This window comes from Populus trichocarpa, chromosome 8 (genome assembly GCF_000002775.5).
Source record: "Populus trichocarpa isolate Nisqually-1 chromosome 8, P.trichocarpa_v4.1, whole genome shotgun sequence".
NCBI lineage: Eukaryota > Viridiplantae > Streptophyta > Magnoliopsida > Malpighiales > Salicaceae > Populus > Populus trichocarpa.
Genome location: NC_037292.2, coordinates 15010359 through 15025899, shown reverse-complemented (window position 1 = coordinate 15025899; position 15541 = coordinate 15010359). Strand labels below are relative to the sequence as shown.

Here is a 15541-nt window from a genome sequence, read left to right as displayed (position 1 = left end):
ACGAACATGAAAGGAATAAATCTTGCGGAAGCCCACACGCATGGTGATGTTATTTTCCAAGGAAAATCAGCCGGTACTGGGAATTACACATGTTCTACTCCCAATTAATGTTTTTAAAATCGGCTTGGTGGTTGATTCAGTTTAAGGCTCGGATTACAAGTTTTGACCAAATCAATTTTATTTTTTTTATAAATCAAAACGTCGTTGTTTTGATAAAAACTAAAATAATAATCAACGGATTAAAACCAAGTTTCTAACTGGGTCTTGTTTTATTTAAGAAAATGCTTTACTTTGTTTGTTTGTTTTAAGAAAAAAAAATCAATGAATTCTAGTTGATGTTGGAGTTGTAATCTTGATAAAAAAAAATTTGACTTGGAATTTAAAAAAAAATATATTTATAATGTGTTTATTTACCCCCGCACATAAACATCACACTAGGATATAATTGTGCTCTTAAATACTTTTAAGAATAAGATAAAAATGTATTTTGTGTGTTTTTATATGTAATAATTGATATTACTCGTAAACTTGAAATAACATAATAAAATTATATAATTATTAAAATCAATAATTAAGTGTTATAATTAAAATGAATAACTTGGAAGTGAGTTAAAAACCTTGATTTTTACACCACCATGTTAAAGATTTATGAGTTTTAAAATTTTTTGTCTTGAAAAAAATTTAAAACAATAATCTTTTTTAATATTAAGATAATGTCAAATTGGATCAATCTCGGTCACCCTGCAACCTGAGTTATGGATTTCAATGAGTTTAATAACTTTGTTTTTTTGTAAATTATTTTTATTTTTATTTATAATAACATTAGATGCTTGCAAAATCGAACATCAACCCTAAAAAAAAAACATTTATTTGAGATCGTGATAACCCAATAGATAGAATAAAAAATAAATCATGAATTCTATCTCTCATCCAACCCAATATTGAAGAAAAGTGAATTAAAAAAAACAATTAAAAAAGCAATTATATAAAGATTAAATTAAAAAATCAATAACCAAAAGAAAAAAAGGGTCAAAATGCAAAGAAATAAAAAACAGTGTTGATTACTATTGTAATTCACAGTACTAATGGGTGTGGAGAAACAATATTTTCCACACAAATTTTAGCTTTATACTTAATTAAGTCACATATATTTTTTTTTATTAAGATTAAGCTGATTTATTTCATCATTACAGTCAAGGTTTTAATGGAAAAGAGATTTTAAAAGGGAAGATTTTCCTAAATGTATTAACTTAAATGTAAAGGGATTTTCTTAAACCTTTTTGTTTGGAAGCTTAATCTATATTAGTAGAAATTAAAAAAATATTTTAACAAAAAATCTTATTTTTTTATGTTCCAATGTTAACCACCCATTAATCTTATTTTTATGTTAAAACATAATACTGAAAAATAATATTTTTTTCATAATTTTTTATTTGCAGAACTCAATGGTTTTAGATGGATTTAGGTTGTGATTATGCTTTTGTTTTTGAATGCTTTTTGTAAAGCAGCTTTTAATTATTAAAGATATCAAATTAATATTTTTTTAGTGTTATTTGATGATTTTAAGATGTTAATATCAAAAAATAAAAAAACTAAAAAAAAATTATTTTAATATTTTTTTAAATGAAAGGTTACTTCATAACTTGTTGTTTGAGAACTCAATGTTTCTGCTTTAATTTTATAGTACTTTTTAAAAGTGTTTTTAACTTGAAAAATTATTAAATTGATGTCTTTTTAGTATTTTTTTATTATTTTAATATAATAATATAAAAAAATCATTATAATATATTAAAAAAAAACTATTTTAAAAACGAAACTGCACCGAATGATAAACATAGACTCCCTCCGCCTCTCCCACGAAAGGGGGAAGATATGTATGTGAAAATGCCCGCTGCCTTTTTGTGCTAGTTGTAGTGATTTCCAATTGGTCCATGCTGCGGCGCGTGTTGCTTTGTATAAAGTCACCACCCGTTGGCAGCCCCACCTTATCCCCTTCCTTCTCCTCTCTCCTCCAAGTGGCCTAACATGCCCCATTATATGTGCTTGATGATTTTCATGGATAGTTATCAAAATTTTTCTATATATAGTGATTGTTGTTTTTATTTTTTTTATTTTTTTAATTATAAGTATCCGGATAAGTTTATCCGCACCTTAACTAATTTTTTAAAACCATGAAATTAACGATTATATAAGTCTCAAGTGGCTTTAAAATTTATAATACTAGAACAGGTGATTTTTAGAAAATAAACTCAAAATATATCCAATTAAACTATACTTCTCTAATTTATTTTCTACATTATTATAAGTGGTTGTCGACACTTTTTTATTTCCATGAAGCGAAATCACCATTTATTATATTATCTATCCATCAACAAGTGAGTTGGATTTAGATTTTCTTGATGAGTTACTTCTACATCTATCCAATCGACTTTTTTTATATTAAAAAAAAGTATAATATTATAAGAAAATCAACCCATTGAATCGTATAATATTATTCTAATATTTTATATAAGAAATGTAGGCCAACATGTCACTGTCGTAATATTTTAAAAAATTATTGTCTGACTCACAATTTCTGGCTAATAATCTGGTACGTTGAAGCTAATACCTTGAATATATATTTGTTAACCTTCTCTGATAATCTGGTTGAAGCTAATGTCTGAATATTTTTGCCATTAAAAGAAAAGGACAGGAAAAGTATCAGTGGATCACTTAAAAAAAAAAAAAGATTATATTTCTCGTTGCAAATTGCTGGCGGGGTGGCTTTTTTGCGATTGCTGCTATTTTGAGGATAAAGACAAGACCATCCCATCCTTCTCAAATCAGGAAAGTCCTTTGTGCACCCCTGGTCTTTCCTTCCTCTTTCTCTCTACTTCTTCATTTTTTTATCCTCTCATCCATTCCTCCATAACTCATGGAATCCACTCCTGTTTCCAATGAACGTCTTGATTTTGGAAAGATGGGTTACGGGTGCCTTTTCTCTCTCCCCCTTCTCTCATTTCTTGATGTTTCCTCATACTTTTCTTGTAGTTTCATTCCCCTTCTTCCATCTCTTAGCTTGGTATTCGTTTCTCGATGTTAAATTTTCTTTTTTTGTAGATGCCAACACTACAGGAGAAGGTGCCAGATTCGGGCTCCATGTTGCAACGAGATTTTCACTTGTCGCCACTGTCACAACGAGGCCACGGTATTATAATATTATATCTTCTTTGTTGGGCTCAATGTTTCTATCTTTATACATTTTCTTGATCTGGATTGTCTTTCTTGGAGCTTTTGCAGCAAGATTTTCTCTATCTTGTTCTTCCTTCTTTAGTTTGAAAGTTTAATTAATATGCTACTCTTGTATCATTTCTTCTTTGATTCTTCTAGAGCAATATTCTTGTCTCTTCTTGTCCTTTAAGCTTGAAACTGTTAAATATTCGTATTGATTCGGGGTTATTTGGTATCTTTGATTTATCAGAATATGTTGAAGAACTTCTGCGATCGTCATGAGCTCAATCGATATGATGTCAAACAAGTATGCTGTATAACCTTAGTTTGTTGCTCGCAAATTTTGTTTTGCGATGCATGTTTTTTTATTTTCTTAAGCTACTGGTTTATGACTTAGCATTGATGTGAGAGATGTGGTTTGTATTGATGTTTCAGGTTATATGTGCAGTTTGTGACACAGAACAGCCAGTATGTATATTTCTGGATTTGTAATTGAAAGTTATCTTGTTGGGTTTTTCTTTTCTTTTCTGATCTTGATTGTATTTGATACATTATCCGATTTCAATTGTGTTCCAGGTTGCTCAAGTTTGCACGAACTGTGGCGTAAATATGGGGGAATATTTCTGCGAAATTTGCAAATTCTTTGATGATGATGTAATTTTACCTTCTGAAATTGATTTCTCAGCTTTGGTCTATTAGATATTGATTCTTTACTGTCAGAACATTCGCTTCTTTATTGCTATTGAGTTACCTCTTTTACCATCTTATTACTTGGTTGTTATTTGATTTTTGATGAACGGTACTTGTTTAACATTTGTAGTTGATGCTAACTTGATCTGGTATGTTCATTGCAGACCGCAAAAGGACAGTTCCATTGTGATGATTGTGGGATCTGTAGGTGAGTAAGCTTGTTTGATCAGTTTATCCTGTTTCTTTCTTCTGAAAAATTGTTTAAGGAAGTCACAAGACTAAACTTCTGTGTTTGTTCTTCATCAAAAACAGAGTTGGTGGTCGCGAAAATTATTTTCACTGCAAGAAGTGTGGTATGCATTCACTACCTTTTGGCTTTGTTGTTCCCAACAGTTGGAATCTCATCACCTCAGCATGCAATTGGTTACCATGTTTGATATTTTTTTCCTTGTTGGTATGCACATAAGCACATAACCTTTACAAAAACAATATGCCTCCCAACCTCTCTTTTATACCTCTGCTGATGTAAGCTCTTTGTCAAGAGTTTTGATTTTCGTCTATCTATAGATTACATGGATATGGTTTTAAAGCTTTCTGTTTTCCATTTTCAAATCTTGAATACCAATTATGTTTGACAAGTGTGCAGGTTCTTGCTATGCAACATCTCTTCTTGATAATCATTTGTGTGTGGAGAACTCTATGCGTCATCATTGCCCCATATGTTATGAGGTTGTTATTATAATTGCCTTAATTGTGTGAAGAAGTAATTTTTTTTTTATATATAAAACTGATATTTCCGTCCTTTTTTCTGTAGTATTTATTTGATTCACTAAAAGAAACTACTGTAATGAAATGCGGGCACACTATGCATGGTGAATGCTACGATGAGATGATAAAGCGTGACAAGTAAGTGGCCTTCAGTTCTTATGTTTTTTTCTCTAGTGATGTACATGTCAAAAATTGGTTTCTGATTGAATTGATAACATTCACCAGATACTGCTGTCCCATATGCTCCAAGTCTATAATTGACATGTCTAAAACCTGGGAGAGAATAGATGAGGAGGTAAGTTACTATTAAATTTGAGCTTAAACATGGATGCTGGACTGCTAGTTTTAGTTAATCTTCTCTGACTTGCTTGCTATAACACTATATGTTGTCAGATACTGATTTGTTATCAACATATGTTGTCAGATAGAAGCAACTGTCATGCCCGAGGATTACAGCCACAGGAAGGTGCGCGCCTGCTTTTCATTCTTTTAAGCCAACCTGGTGTTACATATTCATTTTGTCTGTTATTTTACCCTTTATTCAATTGCATTTAAACATTGCCACGGCACAAGTCAAGCTACCTGCTTGTGAACTATGATGTTGAATCGACGGGCGGTATGATGTGAAGCTAAGATTGAGTATGGCTATGGCTTTGGGCATTTTACTCATCATGTAGTCATCATTATTAGGAAAAGGTTTCGATAAAGTTGTATGAAGTTTCCAACGCGTCGAAAAAGATGATAGCTAGGCGTTTTTCTTTTTCATTAGCATTAAAAACTTTTGCAGACATTCCAACCAGGTTCGTTTCATATGACTAAACACACATCAGTATTGCGGTAATAAACTCACCGGAGTTGGTATGTATGTGAATTTGCAGGTCTGGATCCTATGTAACGACTGCAACGACACTACCGAAGTTTATTTCCACATAATCGGGCAGAAATGCAGCCACTGCAAATCATACAATACCCGAACAATTGCACCTCCAGTTCTACCTCAATGATTAGGCTTGGCAAAATGCATCCAGCCTCGTAGGAGCATTGGTTGCTTGCATGTGAACCATGCTGGATATTTTTACGTGTATTCGACCATTTTGAATGCTGGCAAATTGTTTACTAATTCTGTTCTATTGCAAAACGATTCAGAAGTGGCATCTGGGTGCCTCAGAAACTTCTCTCAAGTTATTCTTCCTCCAATATTGGGAGTCGGAACCCAGTTATTGAGTCTCTGGGTTCATGTAAACTTCTCTTTATACACAAACAAACCAAAACATTGGTTCCTGTTATGTACTCCTCCTGATTGTGTCATCTTGTTGAATCTTCTGGTGTTGTATAATACTAGCCATTTGACCTTCGATTCGTTGCGGGACATTTTCAAAGTGTTTTTTTACATTTCTAAAATATAAAAATAAGGTATATATGAATCATACTAACCTCTTAAATATTATCCAAAAATAATTTTTATCTTTATTTTTAAAAAAGTTAAATTAAATTTATATAAAATGCAAAAAAAAAATATATATGAATCATACTAACCCTTTAAAAACTTAAATACACACTATATAATTAAAAAATAACTGCTACTTATAAAAGGCTAAATAAGCCAAAAAAACTCATAGAGAGGGGTATTAATTAAAATATAAATTTAAAAATTATTTTAAAAAGGCATAAAAAATTATTAATTGAAAACAAAAAAAACATTTTTTTAAAAAAAAAACAGGCCAGGTGTTGTTGGGTTTGGTAAGTTGGGCTAGGCACCTGACCCATAAGGATAGAGCCTGTGTATTGGCTTGCAAGGGTGGCTCACGCGCCCTAGCCTTTAAATATTTTTTAAAAGCTGAAGTCATCTGCCCCGATTTTTCTTTAAAAAAAATAAAACATACGACGCGTTGTTGGAATTACCCAAATTTCAACTATTATAGTGGCCAAAAAACTGGGGTTCTTGGTTTTTTTTCCATAGAAACCCAATTTTTAACCCATTTTAAACTTGAAACTCCTAGAAAAGACCTTAAACACCTTGATAAACCCACAAATATCCATAAATAAACCTAAAAACCCATAAAACAAACCTAAAACAAAAACACTTCTTGAGTTTAGATCTTTTTTTAGGCAATTATAAGGCTTAAAAACAACTAGGTTGAACCCCTCTTACTGAATGCAACCCGTTGGTATCAAGATAGATAATTTTGGTGGCTGGAATCATTGTAAACATCAATTTTCTTCTATAATGATAGAATCCAACAAGTCTCTCTCTCTCTCCTCTCTAACTAGAGATTAAAATATAAGAAAAATAAAGTTTTGGAGTGAAATTAAATCTTAGACGTTAAAAGAGACCTAAATTATATTATTTGTAAAGCTTAAGACCAAAGTGTATTTAAAAAAAAATATTGGCCACACCACCCATTTTGGCTGTATTTTTCATTTAGATCCTCATTCTTTCTATGTTGCCTTCGCCTAAAAAATCATAAGCAATTGACTTTCAATTTAGGGTCAAATCATCAAGAATAAAAGTTTGAGGACTAAAATGAAAAATGAAAATATACAGTAAGTGAATAATAATTTGTGAATGCGTGAACAATGCAACATAGTGTTTTGTCTATAGTAAAAACACCACATGCTTTAGCGTTAACGATAACTAAAAATAAAATTGAAAAAATAAAGAGTCATATATAGATCAAGATATTTAATCTTGTAAGATAAGATATTTATCAAGTTGTGTTTGCTACATTTATTTATTAACATGATTTTTTTTTAATCAATCGATAATAGAAATAGACACATATTAAATTGATTGAATAAAATAAAAGAAAAAAAAATATTATGCAAGATTGCATATATTAAAAATATTATATAAAAATAAACATTTTTTATTTTCAAAAATAAAGTCCATCCATACAAAAGATTAAAAAAAATTATAGATGAATCAAAACAATCTTTTCAAAAATTAAATACACAACACCAAAAAAAAAAATCTATCAAAAAAGGTTAAATGAGCAAAAAGAAATCACAGAGGAGGGATATTAATTTAAAAATTATTTTAAAAAAATATTTATTAAAAAAATATTAGAAAAAAATAATAACTCGGGTGTTGTGGCTTAACTTGTCAAACTTGTGATCCGGGTCATGAACTCAACTAGGTTCAATATTTTTTTTATCTTAAATTTATATATTAAAAAAAAACTATTTTAAAAACAAAACTGCACCGAATGATTAATAATTGGGTTCATAATTGTTTTCTTGATTTGCTTTTTATGAGGTTATCATGGTCAGGGTCGCGAGTTTTATGGGTTAGCCAAGTTGACTCGTGTTTTTTTTTGTCCTTTTTATTCATTGAATATATATTTTTTAAAATTTAATCTTTTAATATTAGGTTGATTGAGATTTGAACTTTATATTTTATTTTTTATTTTTTATGAAGTTATCTTGGTCTTCTAACTTGGATTTGACAAGTTAACTAGGTTGACTTGATTTTATTTTTATCTTTTATTTTATTTAACTTTTTTTTCAATTTAATCCTTCAATATTGAGTTGATTTGGAATTGAGTTTTATATTATTTTTTTCATTTACTTTTTATAAGATTATCATAATCTTATGACCCGAGACGCGGTTAGGCTGATTGACTCATGTTTTCTTTTTTTCTTTTTTCTAGTTGAATTTCTTTCAATGTCATTCCACAATATCAGATTGATTGAGAATTAAATTTTATAATTTATTTTAGTTTGTGTTTTTCGAAGTTATTTTGATCTCATGACCTTGGTCGCAAGTTTGTCGGTTCACTTGAGTGGTTTTTTGTGTCATTTTTTAATTGATTTTTTTAATTCAATCCTTAAACATTATTTTGATTGAAAATTGAGCTTCATAATTTATTTCGATTTAATTTCTATAGAATTATTATTGTCTTATGACCTATGTTTTATAAGTTAACTTGAGTTAACTTGGTTTATTTTTTTAGTTGATTTTTATTTTCATTTCATTTTTTAACATTAAGTTGATTGATAATTGAGTTTAATATTTTTTTTATTGGCTTTCTATAAGGTTATCAAGGTTTCAACGAATTTTGCAGGTTAACCTGAGTTGTTTCAATATTTTAAAAATGATGTTGTCTTTGAGTCGAACTATATTTTTATTGGGTATATAGTTTGTCTTTAAATTTATAAAATTGACCAGGTCACATCAAGTCAATTCTCATGTAGTTTAATTTTTTTCTGCTAAAAAATACATTAACAACACTTAGATATTTTTTATATTAACCACGACATTGTGTGTGCAATAATTAGCTTTTCTTACTAAAATAAATATAAACTTAATATTAATCGCTTTAAGGGTGTTTATTTTTGTGGTGATATCGTGTTTTTAAAAAAATTAATTTTTTTATTTTAAATTAATTTTTTTAATATTTTAAAATTATTTTAAAATAAATTTTTAAAATAAATAAATTATTATTTTAATACATCTCAAAATAAAAATACTTTAAAAAATATAACTAAATACATAATTCCGAACAGAACCTAATTAACCGCAATAGTTTTTCTTTCCAAGCTCACGAGTGCAGGGAGCCAAACTACACAGCCGTACCACATAAGCAAAACCCTCTCTTCTCCCCTTCTAAACCCTCTCGATCATTTTTCCCTACCCTGAGACATCAGCTCCCTCGCTCCGCAAACCGCCGAGTCCACTCACTCAAAACTCGTAACTCACACTAACACTCACACTCACAGTCACCAGCTCATCTCGATTCCACAGAAACGATGCAAGTCCTATCAAACGCGCGTGGACTCACCAGGATTTTAAAGCCTCAAATTCTCCTCAACTCAGTACCCTCAGATCACAAATTAATCATCTATTCTCAATGTCAAAGCCTCCACTCTTACTCCTCGCGCTCCCTCCCCTCCTCAGGTACTCTTTAGTGATTTCGCATTTACTTATTTATTTATTTTCTTTTTTCTGGTATTTTTGCTTGTTATGAGAAGGATTTTTTCCTATTCCTTTTGGTTTCTGAGAAAATTAATAATAAAATTGGGGAATAAATGTTATTAAGGCATCGTATTTTTTTATTTTATTTTTTGCTCAATTTTGATTTTGATTTTATTTATTTATTTGTTTGTCATATGGTGTAAATAAAATTTTTACAGGAAATTATTGTTTCGCAACGGTGCGAGATCTAATGTACTCTAGGACATCAAAGGGTTCGTTTTGTACTGCGAGTGGTGGAGAGAGCACTGCAACAGGTTTGTTGAATTAATATATATTTTTTTATGTATATGTAAAATTTAGTTAAATTTGAAGTTTTAATTATTTTTTTTCTAGTGATGATTGGTTTGTGTTGTTGAATGACAGAGGCTGTGAAGAAGATTTATGATGATATTATTGACTCGGTGAATGTTAGACGCACAATGGCGCCGAATGCATGGTTGTGGTCATTGATTGAGAATTGCAAGACCCGTGAGGATATTAAGCTTCTTTTTGATGCTTTGCAAAATCTCCGAAGATTTGTTAGTGGCTAATCTTGCAGCACCTTTTGTTGTAACTAGAGATTTTTGGTTAATGGGTTTTGAATTTTTTGTTAACGTGTGTATTTGGTATGCAGAGATTGTCAAATCTTCGAATTCATGACAATTTTAATTGCAATCTTTGCCGCGAAGTTACTAAAGCATGTGCTCGTTTGGGTGCTGTTGACTTCGGTAGGTGTATGCTGAATTTCTTTAGTCTGCTTTTTTATTTTCGAATTATTAGATTTGCTTTTATTAGTTACATATAACCTTTCAAGCCATGTAGCAAAAATTTGTGTTTTGTTTTGGTGTTTGGAACTGTGAACTTGCTAGGATTTTAAGCATGGTAGAATGATGCAGGAAAGAAGGCCTTGTGGAATCATAATATGTATGGACTGACTCCAAGTGTTGCATCTGCTAACCATTTGCTGGTACTCTTCTATTAAGTTGTCAGATTTTCTTGTTCTTCATGTATTTCTTTTTTCTTTTTTTTTGTTAAATGATTGGTATTTTTGTTCTGCAGTTGTATGCTAAGCATCATAATGATGTCAAACTCATGGTTGAAGTAATGAAACTTCTGGAAAGGAATCACATCCCATTACAGCCCAGTACCGCGGATCTTGTTTCCAGGTGCATAATTTTGGATTTGTTATAGCTTGTTTCTTCTTTTTTTTGTGATGTAAACTCCAAATGCTACGAAATAAAAATAGTTTTGTTGATTTATACTCAAATAGGAAGGGTTAATGGCTCAATCTGTCCTTATGTAATGGGGTATTTCTATAATTTGTCTTTAAACCCCTAATTGAGCCAATTTTATCCTTGAATATATGTTAAGTTTCTAATCTATCATTCTGATGAGATCTTCAAGTAATTTGTACTAATTCCAATGAGTTGGCTTGAAAATCTCATCAGAAGGATAGATTAGAAACTCAATGTATATTCAAGGATAAAATTGGCTCAATTAGGGATATAAGGACAGATTGGTGAAATGCCTCATTATATAAGGAAAAATTGAGCCATTAACCCCAAATAGGAAAAGACTAGATCTCCAAAGAAAATGTACATTTCAAGTTTGATCATCCTGCAATCTGAAGGGCTAGCACCTCAACAACCCCTCGAGTCTAAAATACTTTTCCATATTAACGTTTCTAGATTATGATTCAGTATTAGTGAATTTAAAACTGTGCAATTGTTCTTGGATCTGTACCATTACACATTCTTTGATCAAAAATATTTTGGACGTTACTTAAAGAATCTTGTCTGTGCAAGAGTATTATGTTGCTCTAGTGCTCTTCCAACAATGATTTCACTAACTTATTTGGATTTAACAATTGCAGCATCTGTTACAATTCTGATAATTGGGAGTTGATTTCTAAGTATTCAAGAAAGTTTCTCAAGGCTGGGGTAAAACTGCGCAGACATGCATTTGACCTATGGATGGATTTTGCTGCCAAAAGAGGTCTCTACATCTCTTACTTCTCCTTTTTCAAATAATTGCCTATGTTTTTCATCCACTTGCCATCAATTTTTGTGGTCACTGTGATTGTTGGTAAGGATTCCAGCTTGAAATACCAACTCCTTTGTTGATATTTTTAGAAAGTAGATGGATTTTCAGAATGCATTTTATCATGCACTTCCCTTGTTTATTACTAGTATAGATTAATTGTTCTGTCTTCCAGTTTTGTAATAAATATTGCTTGCTGTTTGTGAGGCCTGCCTCTGTTTGTTTGTTCTGTGATTTATGTTTGTTCCTTGCCGTTATTGGGATGTCTTTGAGGATGGGAGGTTGTAGTTGAGATATTTCCCTAGCCATGAACTCTAGGCTTTGGTTTTATTTGCTCATACATTGAGCTAGGGTCTTTCTTCCTCTATTTTACTAAGGGCCAGGACAAAATACAAATCAATCTAGGGTGGGTGCATATGTGCAGGTGCATATGTTCAGAGTACAGATGCTCATGTCTTAATTTTCTCATGCTATAGTATGGTTTTGTCAGCTCGTTAGCATGAGAGAATTTCTTTATAGAAACATTCTCTTGTTTGTGTCTGGAGTCTGAATATCATCTCTTACAAAGAGGTTTTTGTCAGAGAACAATCTCAATGCAGTCAAACCTCTGTTTTCCTTTGGTTGAGATTTGAGAATAATACATTCTCTGAAGCCCAGAATTAAATATCATTTTTATATAGAATCTGAAGTTCATATTTTACAGGAGATACCGAATCATTATGGAAAACTGAGAAGGTTAGATCCGAGTCGATGAAGCAGCACACTCTTGTGAGTGCGTTTTCATGTGCTAAGGTAATCAACCTTCTGTATCTTTTTCGCATGCATAGTCCAGTATCAAGATTTATTTGATAGGTCAAGTGCAATGTGATCACTCTGTGAATTCATCATTCTTGGCAAAATTACACTGATGCATGGATATTTCTGGAGGGAAAACTTTCTCTGAAGTTCTTGAATGGTGCTGTTTTTTTCAGGGTTTAATACTAGAAGGCAAGCCTCTGGATGCTGCTGCTGTTATTCAAGTCCTTGATCAGGTGCCTATCATTGTTCATAGTTTGTATCGGTAACTGTAGACCCATATCCACTCAGTTTCTCCTTGCTGGGAGTATTTTTTATTTTTCTTCTACCAAAAGGAAGGGCTGTTTAACAATAGTTGAAGCTAAAGCTGCTTGGTTGGTAAGTCTGCTAGCTGTCATGGATTCCTAAATTGACATAGATCAATTAAAAACCTCAACAGCAATTTAAGCAGTTTAAATTTTGGTTCAACTGAACATCATAAGGTTAGATGCATTCTTATGCATCAGGGAAAATAATATTGAAAAGTGTTAACGCAGCGAGAGAGGTTTTTTGTACTTTCTTAGCTAGAATACAATGAAAAATAGATTTCCAACTTGTTTTTGTATGGCACCACTGTTGATCCAAGTCAGTTTCCTTGGATGCAGACATTACCTGACACCAAGAAGTCAGGTATGGTGGTTGAACTTCAGAAGTTAGTAAATGAATGGCCTATGGCTATTGTCAAACACCAGAAAGAGGAAAATAGGAAGGTACAGTATTTTCTGATATTTTGTGCATTTATTTTAAAGGGTCAAGTTACTCACACACGCGCGCACACACATGTTTTTCTTGTAGTATGAGGATTGGGATCTTAGTTTACCCTGCTTGTCCTTGTTATTATCTGATCAATCAGGCACTAGCTGCTGTATTAAAATCTGGCATTCCTGCAATGGTTAATGGTCTACCAAACATGGGCGTGGAGGCGAAAGTAAATTTGGAAGACCTAGCAATTAAGGAAGAAATCCCATGCTAAAATGTCTAGGACATGGACAATTGAGCATGGAAATATGAACCTTAAGAGAGAAACAACCGTGTCAGAACTCTGGGAGCAGCAATTCAATAATCACCTCTTTATGCAGGACCAAGCTGGAGCTCAATTGTTAGCATCTCTGGACTTGTAACAAAAAATTTGTTATCTTTCATAACAGTACGTTAAGAATCAATGTTCATACAGTAATTTTCTAAATTCAGAATCGATTGGAGGAACCAAAGAAAGTTTCAGACTAGATTGTTTTGTAGGATATTCATTCGATCTCCATGTTCAAGAGACAATTTTGTAGCTTCTAGTTTATATCTCAGATGAACCTGGCGGTACAGCATTTATGGATGTCCCTCGTCGCAGATTCTATTCTAATTTTGCTTCGTTTCCTCCTTGTCTTGCCAGTTAGATTTTCTGCTTCTATTGTAAATAATATCCTCTGCCTGAATGCCAATGCTGTATAATCAATATTGCCGAGAATGACATGAGCTTGTGTGTCTTGTATATGGTATTCAAGCAATTTTCTTGTTCTTCAGAAGTGAAGAATGTTATAAAGAGTTGCAGTAAAGCCTGGAGGCCTTTTTGTGCCAGTCTATTGGCAGAACCGCATTTGTGACTGCTTGGGTGATTTTTTTTTTGTTTGCTTGTTTTTTGATGGCAGGTGAGGTGGAAAAATAGGGATTTCATTTCTTCGAAAAGGGAAAAAAAGATGAAAGAAGGCACTGAAGCTCAAGGGACTGGTTTGACTTTTATTTTTTAACAATAAGCCACAGTGCAAGGCAGTGGAATTACGAGCATATCAGATGGCTAGTAGTTTAGATTTAGATAACCCAGAATTTGGAGCCTAATTAGTTTTCAGTTAAATTGGATAATACATTGCCTGTTCGATCCAATTAGGTTTTCAATGAACTGATTGACTTATCAAATTGATGATCCAATTTGATTTAGGTCGGGAAGAAAAGAACATAAACAAGAGGAAGAACATGTAGCATTAGGGCAAGTAGCAATTGCATGATTGAGAGGATCAAGCCAGTTCTCCCATATTTGAAAAAAACCTTTGACCTCCAAATGTTTCTTGCAGTACAGTCAACAAATATTCATTCTGCTATGCTTCCTAACCACATCCTGATAAAAGAAATCTCATAACTGATTTATAAGGCTTCAGAAATCAACCTAACTAACATTGCTTATGTAAAGTATACAGCTAGAGGTACAGAGGGAAAACATTATTTTTCCACACATTTTAGCACTGTGAATTACAATAATAATAAGCTGTGGATTACAATAATAATAAGTGGTATTTTTTTTTTTTTATTTTGACCCCTTTGTTTTCCTTTGGTTATTGATTTTCTTAAATTTAGTTCTTGTACATGATGTATTTATAAAGATTTAGAGTTGATAATTTATTTTAATTTGTCTTTTTATTGGTTATCATGGTATCAAAAAAATATTCAAGCATTAGGTTAGCATAAAAAAAAATCACAGTATCGCGATATTATCTATTTTTTAAAAATATTAGTTAAATAAAAAGTGAAAATATAGTTTTCCCACACCCATTAGCACTGTGGATTACAATAGTAATCCATAATGTTTTTTTTTTTTTCATTTGCATTTTGACGCCTTTTTTTCCCTTTGACTTTTGAATTTTTTTATTTAGTTCTTATATGATGCATTTATAGGGATTTAGAGTTGATAATATATTTTAATCTGTTTTTTATATGGTTATCGCGGTATCAAAGAAATATCTCAACATCGGGTTGGTATCAGAAAAATATCTCAGCATCACAATATGATCTATTTTTTAAAAAGTTTAGTTAAATAAAAAATTATTTTAAAAAAAAACTGCATTATTAAAGCTTTTGGAGTTACTGACTCGGTTTGTGAATTTGACGAGGTAACCTTGGTTGCCCCGGTTCGCAGGTTTGGCGGGATACCTTTTTTTTATTGAACTCGATTATGTGATCGTGTTTTTTTTTTTTTATCATATAGTTAAAAAAATAGTTTTGGAACAAAACATGTTATTAAATTTTAGAAAGTCCATATGACTGTTGACGAGTTTAACTTTT

The 15541-nt window shown here is 31.5% G+C and overlaps 2 protein-coding genes across 3 annotated transcripts; both read left to right on the top strand.

Moving 5' to 3' along the window:
- The first annotated feature begins 2655 nt into the window (after positions 1-2655).
- On the top strand, positions 2656-6023 carry LOC7481643 (E3 ubiquitin-protein ligase MIEL1). 2 transcript variants are annotated; one of them, XM_024606592.2, is made up of 12 exons: positions 2656-2970; positions 3100-3187; positions 3461-3517; positions 3646-3678; positions 3787-3864; positions 4065-4108; positions 4213-4253; positions 4547-4632; positions 4715-4806; positions 4894-4963; positions 5093-5134; positions 5547-6023. In XM_024606592.2, the coding sequence occupies exons 1-12, from the start codon at positions 2915-2917 to the stop codon at positions 5670-5672; spliced, it is 813 nt and encodes a 270-aa protein (XP_024462360.1). In that variant the 5' UTR covers positions 2656-2914; the 3' UTR covers positions 5673-6023. The 2 variants fall into 2 exon arrangements, with proteins under 2 accessions (XP_024462360.1, XP_002312758.2); XM_002312722.4 differs by having other exon boundaries at positions 2660-2970; positions 4547-4629.
- A 3394-nt stretch (positions 6024-9417) lies between these two features.
- LOC7481642 (uncharacterized) lies at positions 9418-13850 on the top strand. The gene is made up of 11 exons (XM_002312721.4): positions 9418-9565; positions 9802-9897; positions 10007-10161; positions 10257-10350; positions 10519-10589; positions 10682-10788; positions 11496-11617; positions 12366-12454; positions 12634-12693; positions 13102-13206; positions 13350-13850. The coding sequence occupies exons 1-11, from the start codon at positions 9418-9420 to the stop codon at positions 13467-13469; spliced, it is 1167 nt and encodes a 388-aa protein (XP_002312757.3). The 3' UTR covers positions 13470-13850.
- Positions 13851-15541: the final 1691 nt, after the last annotated feature.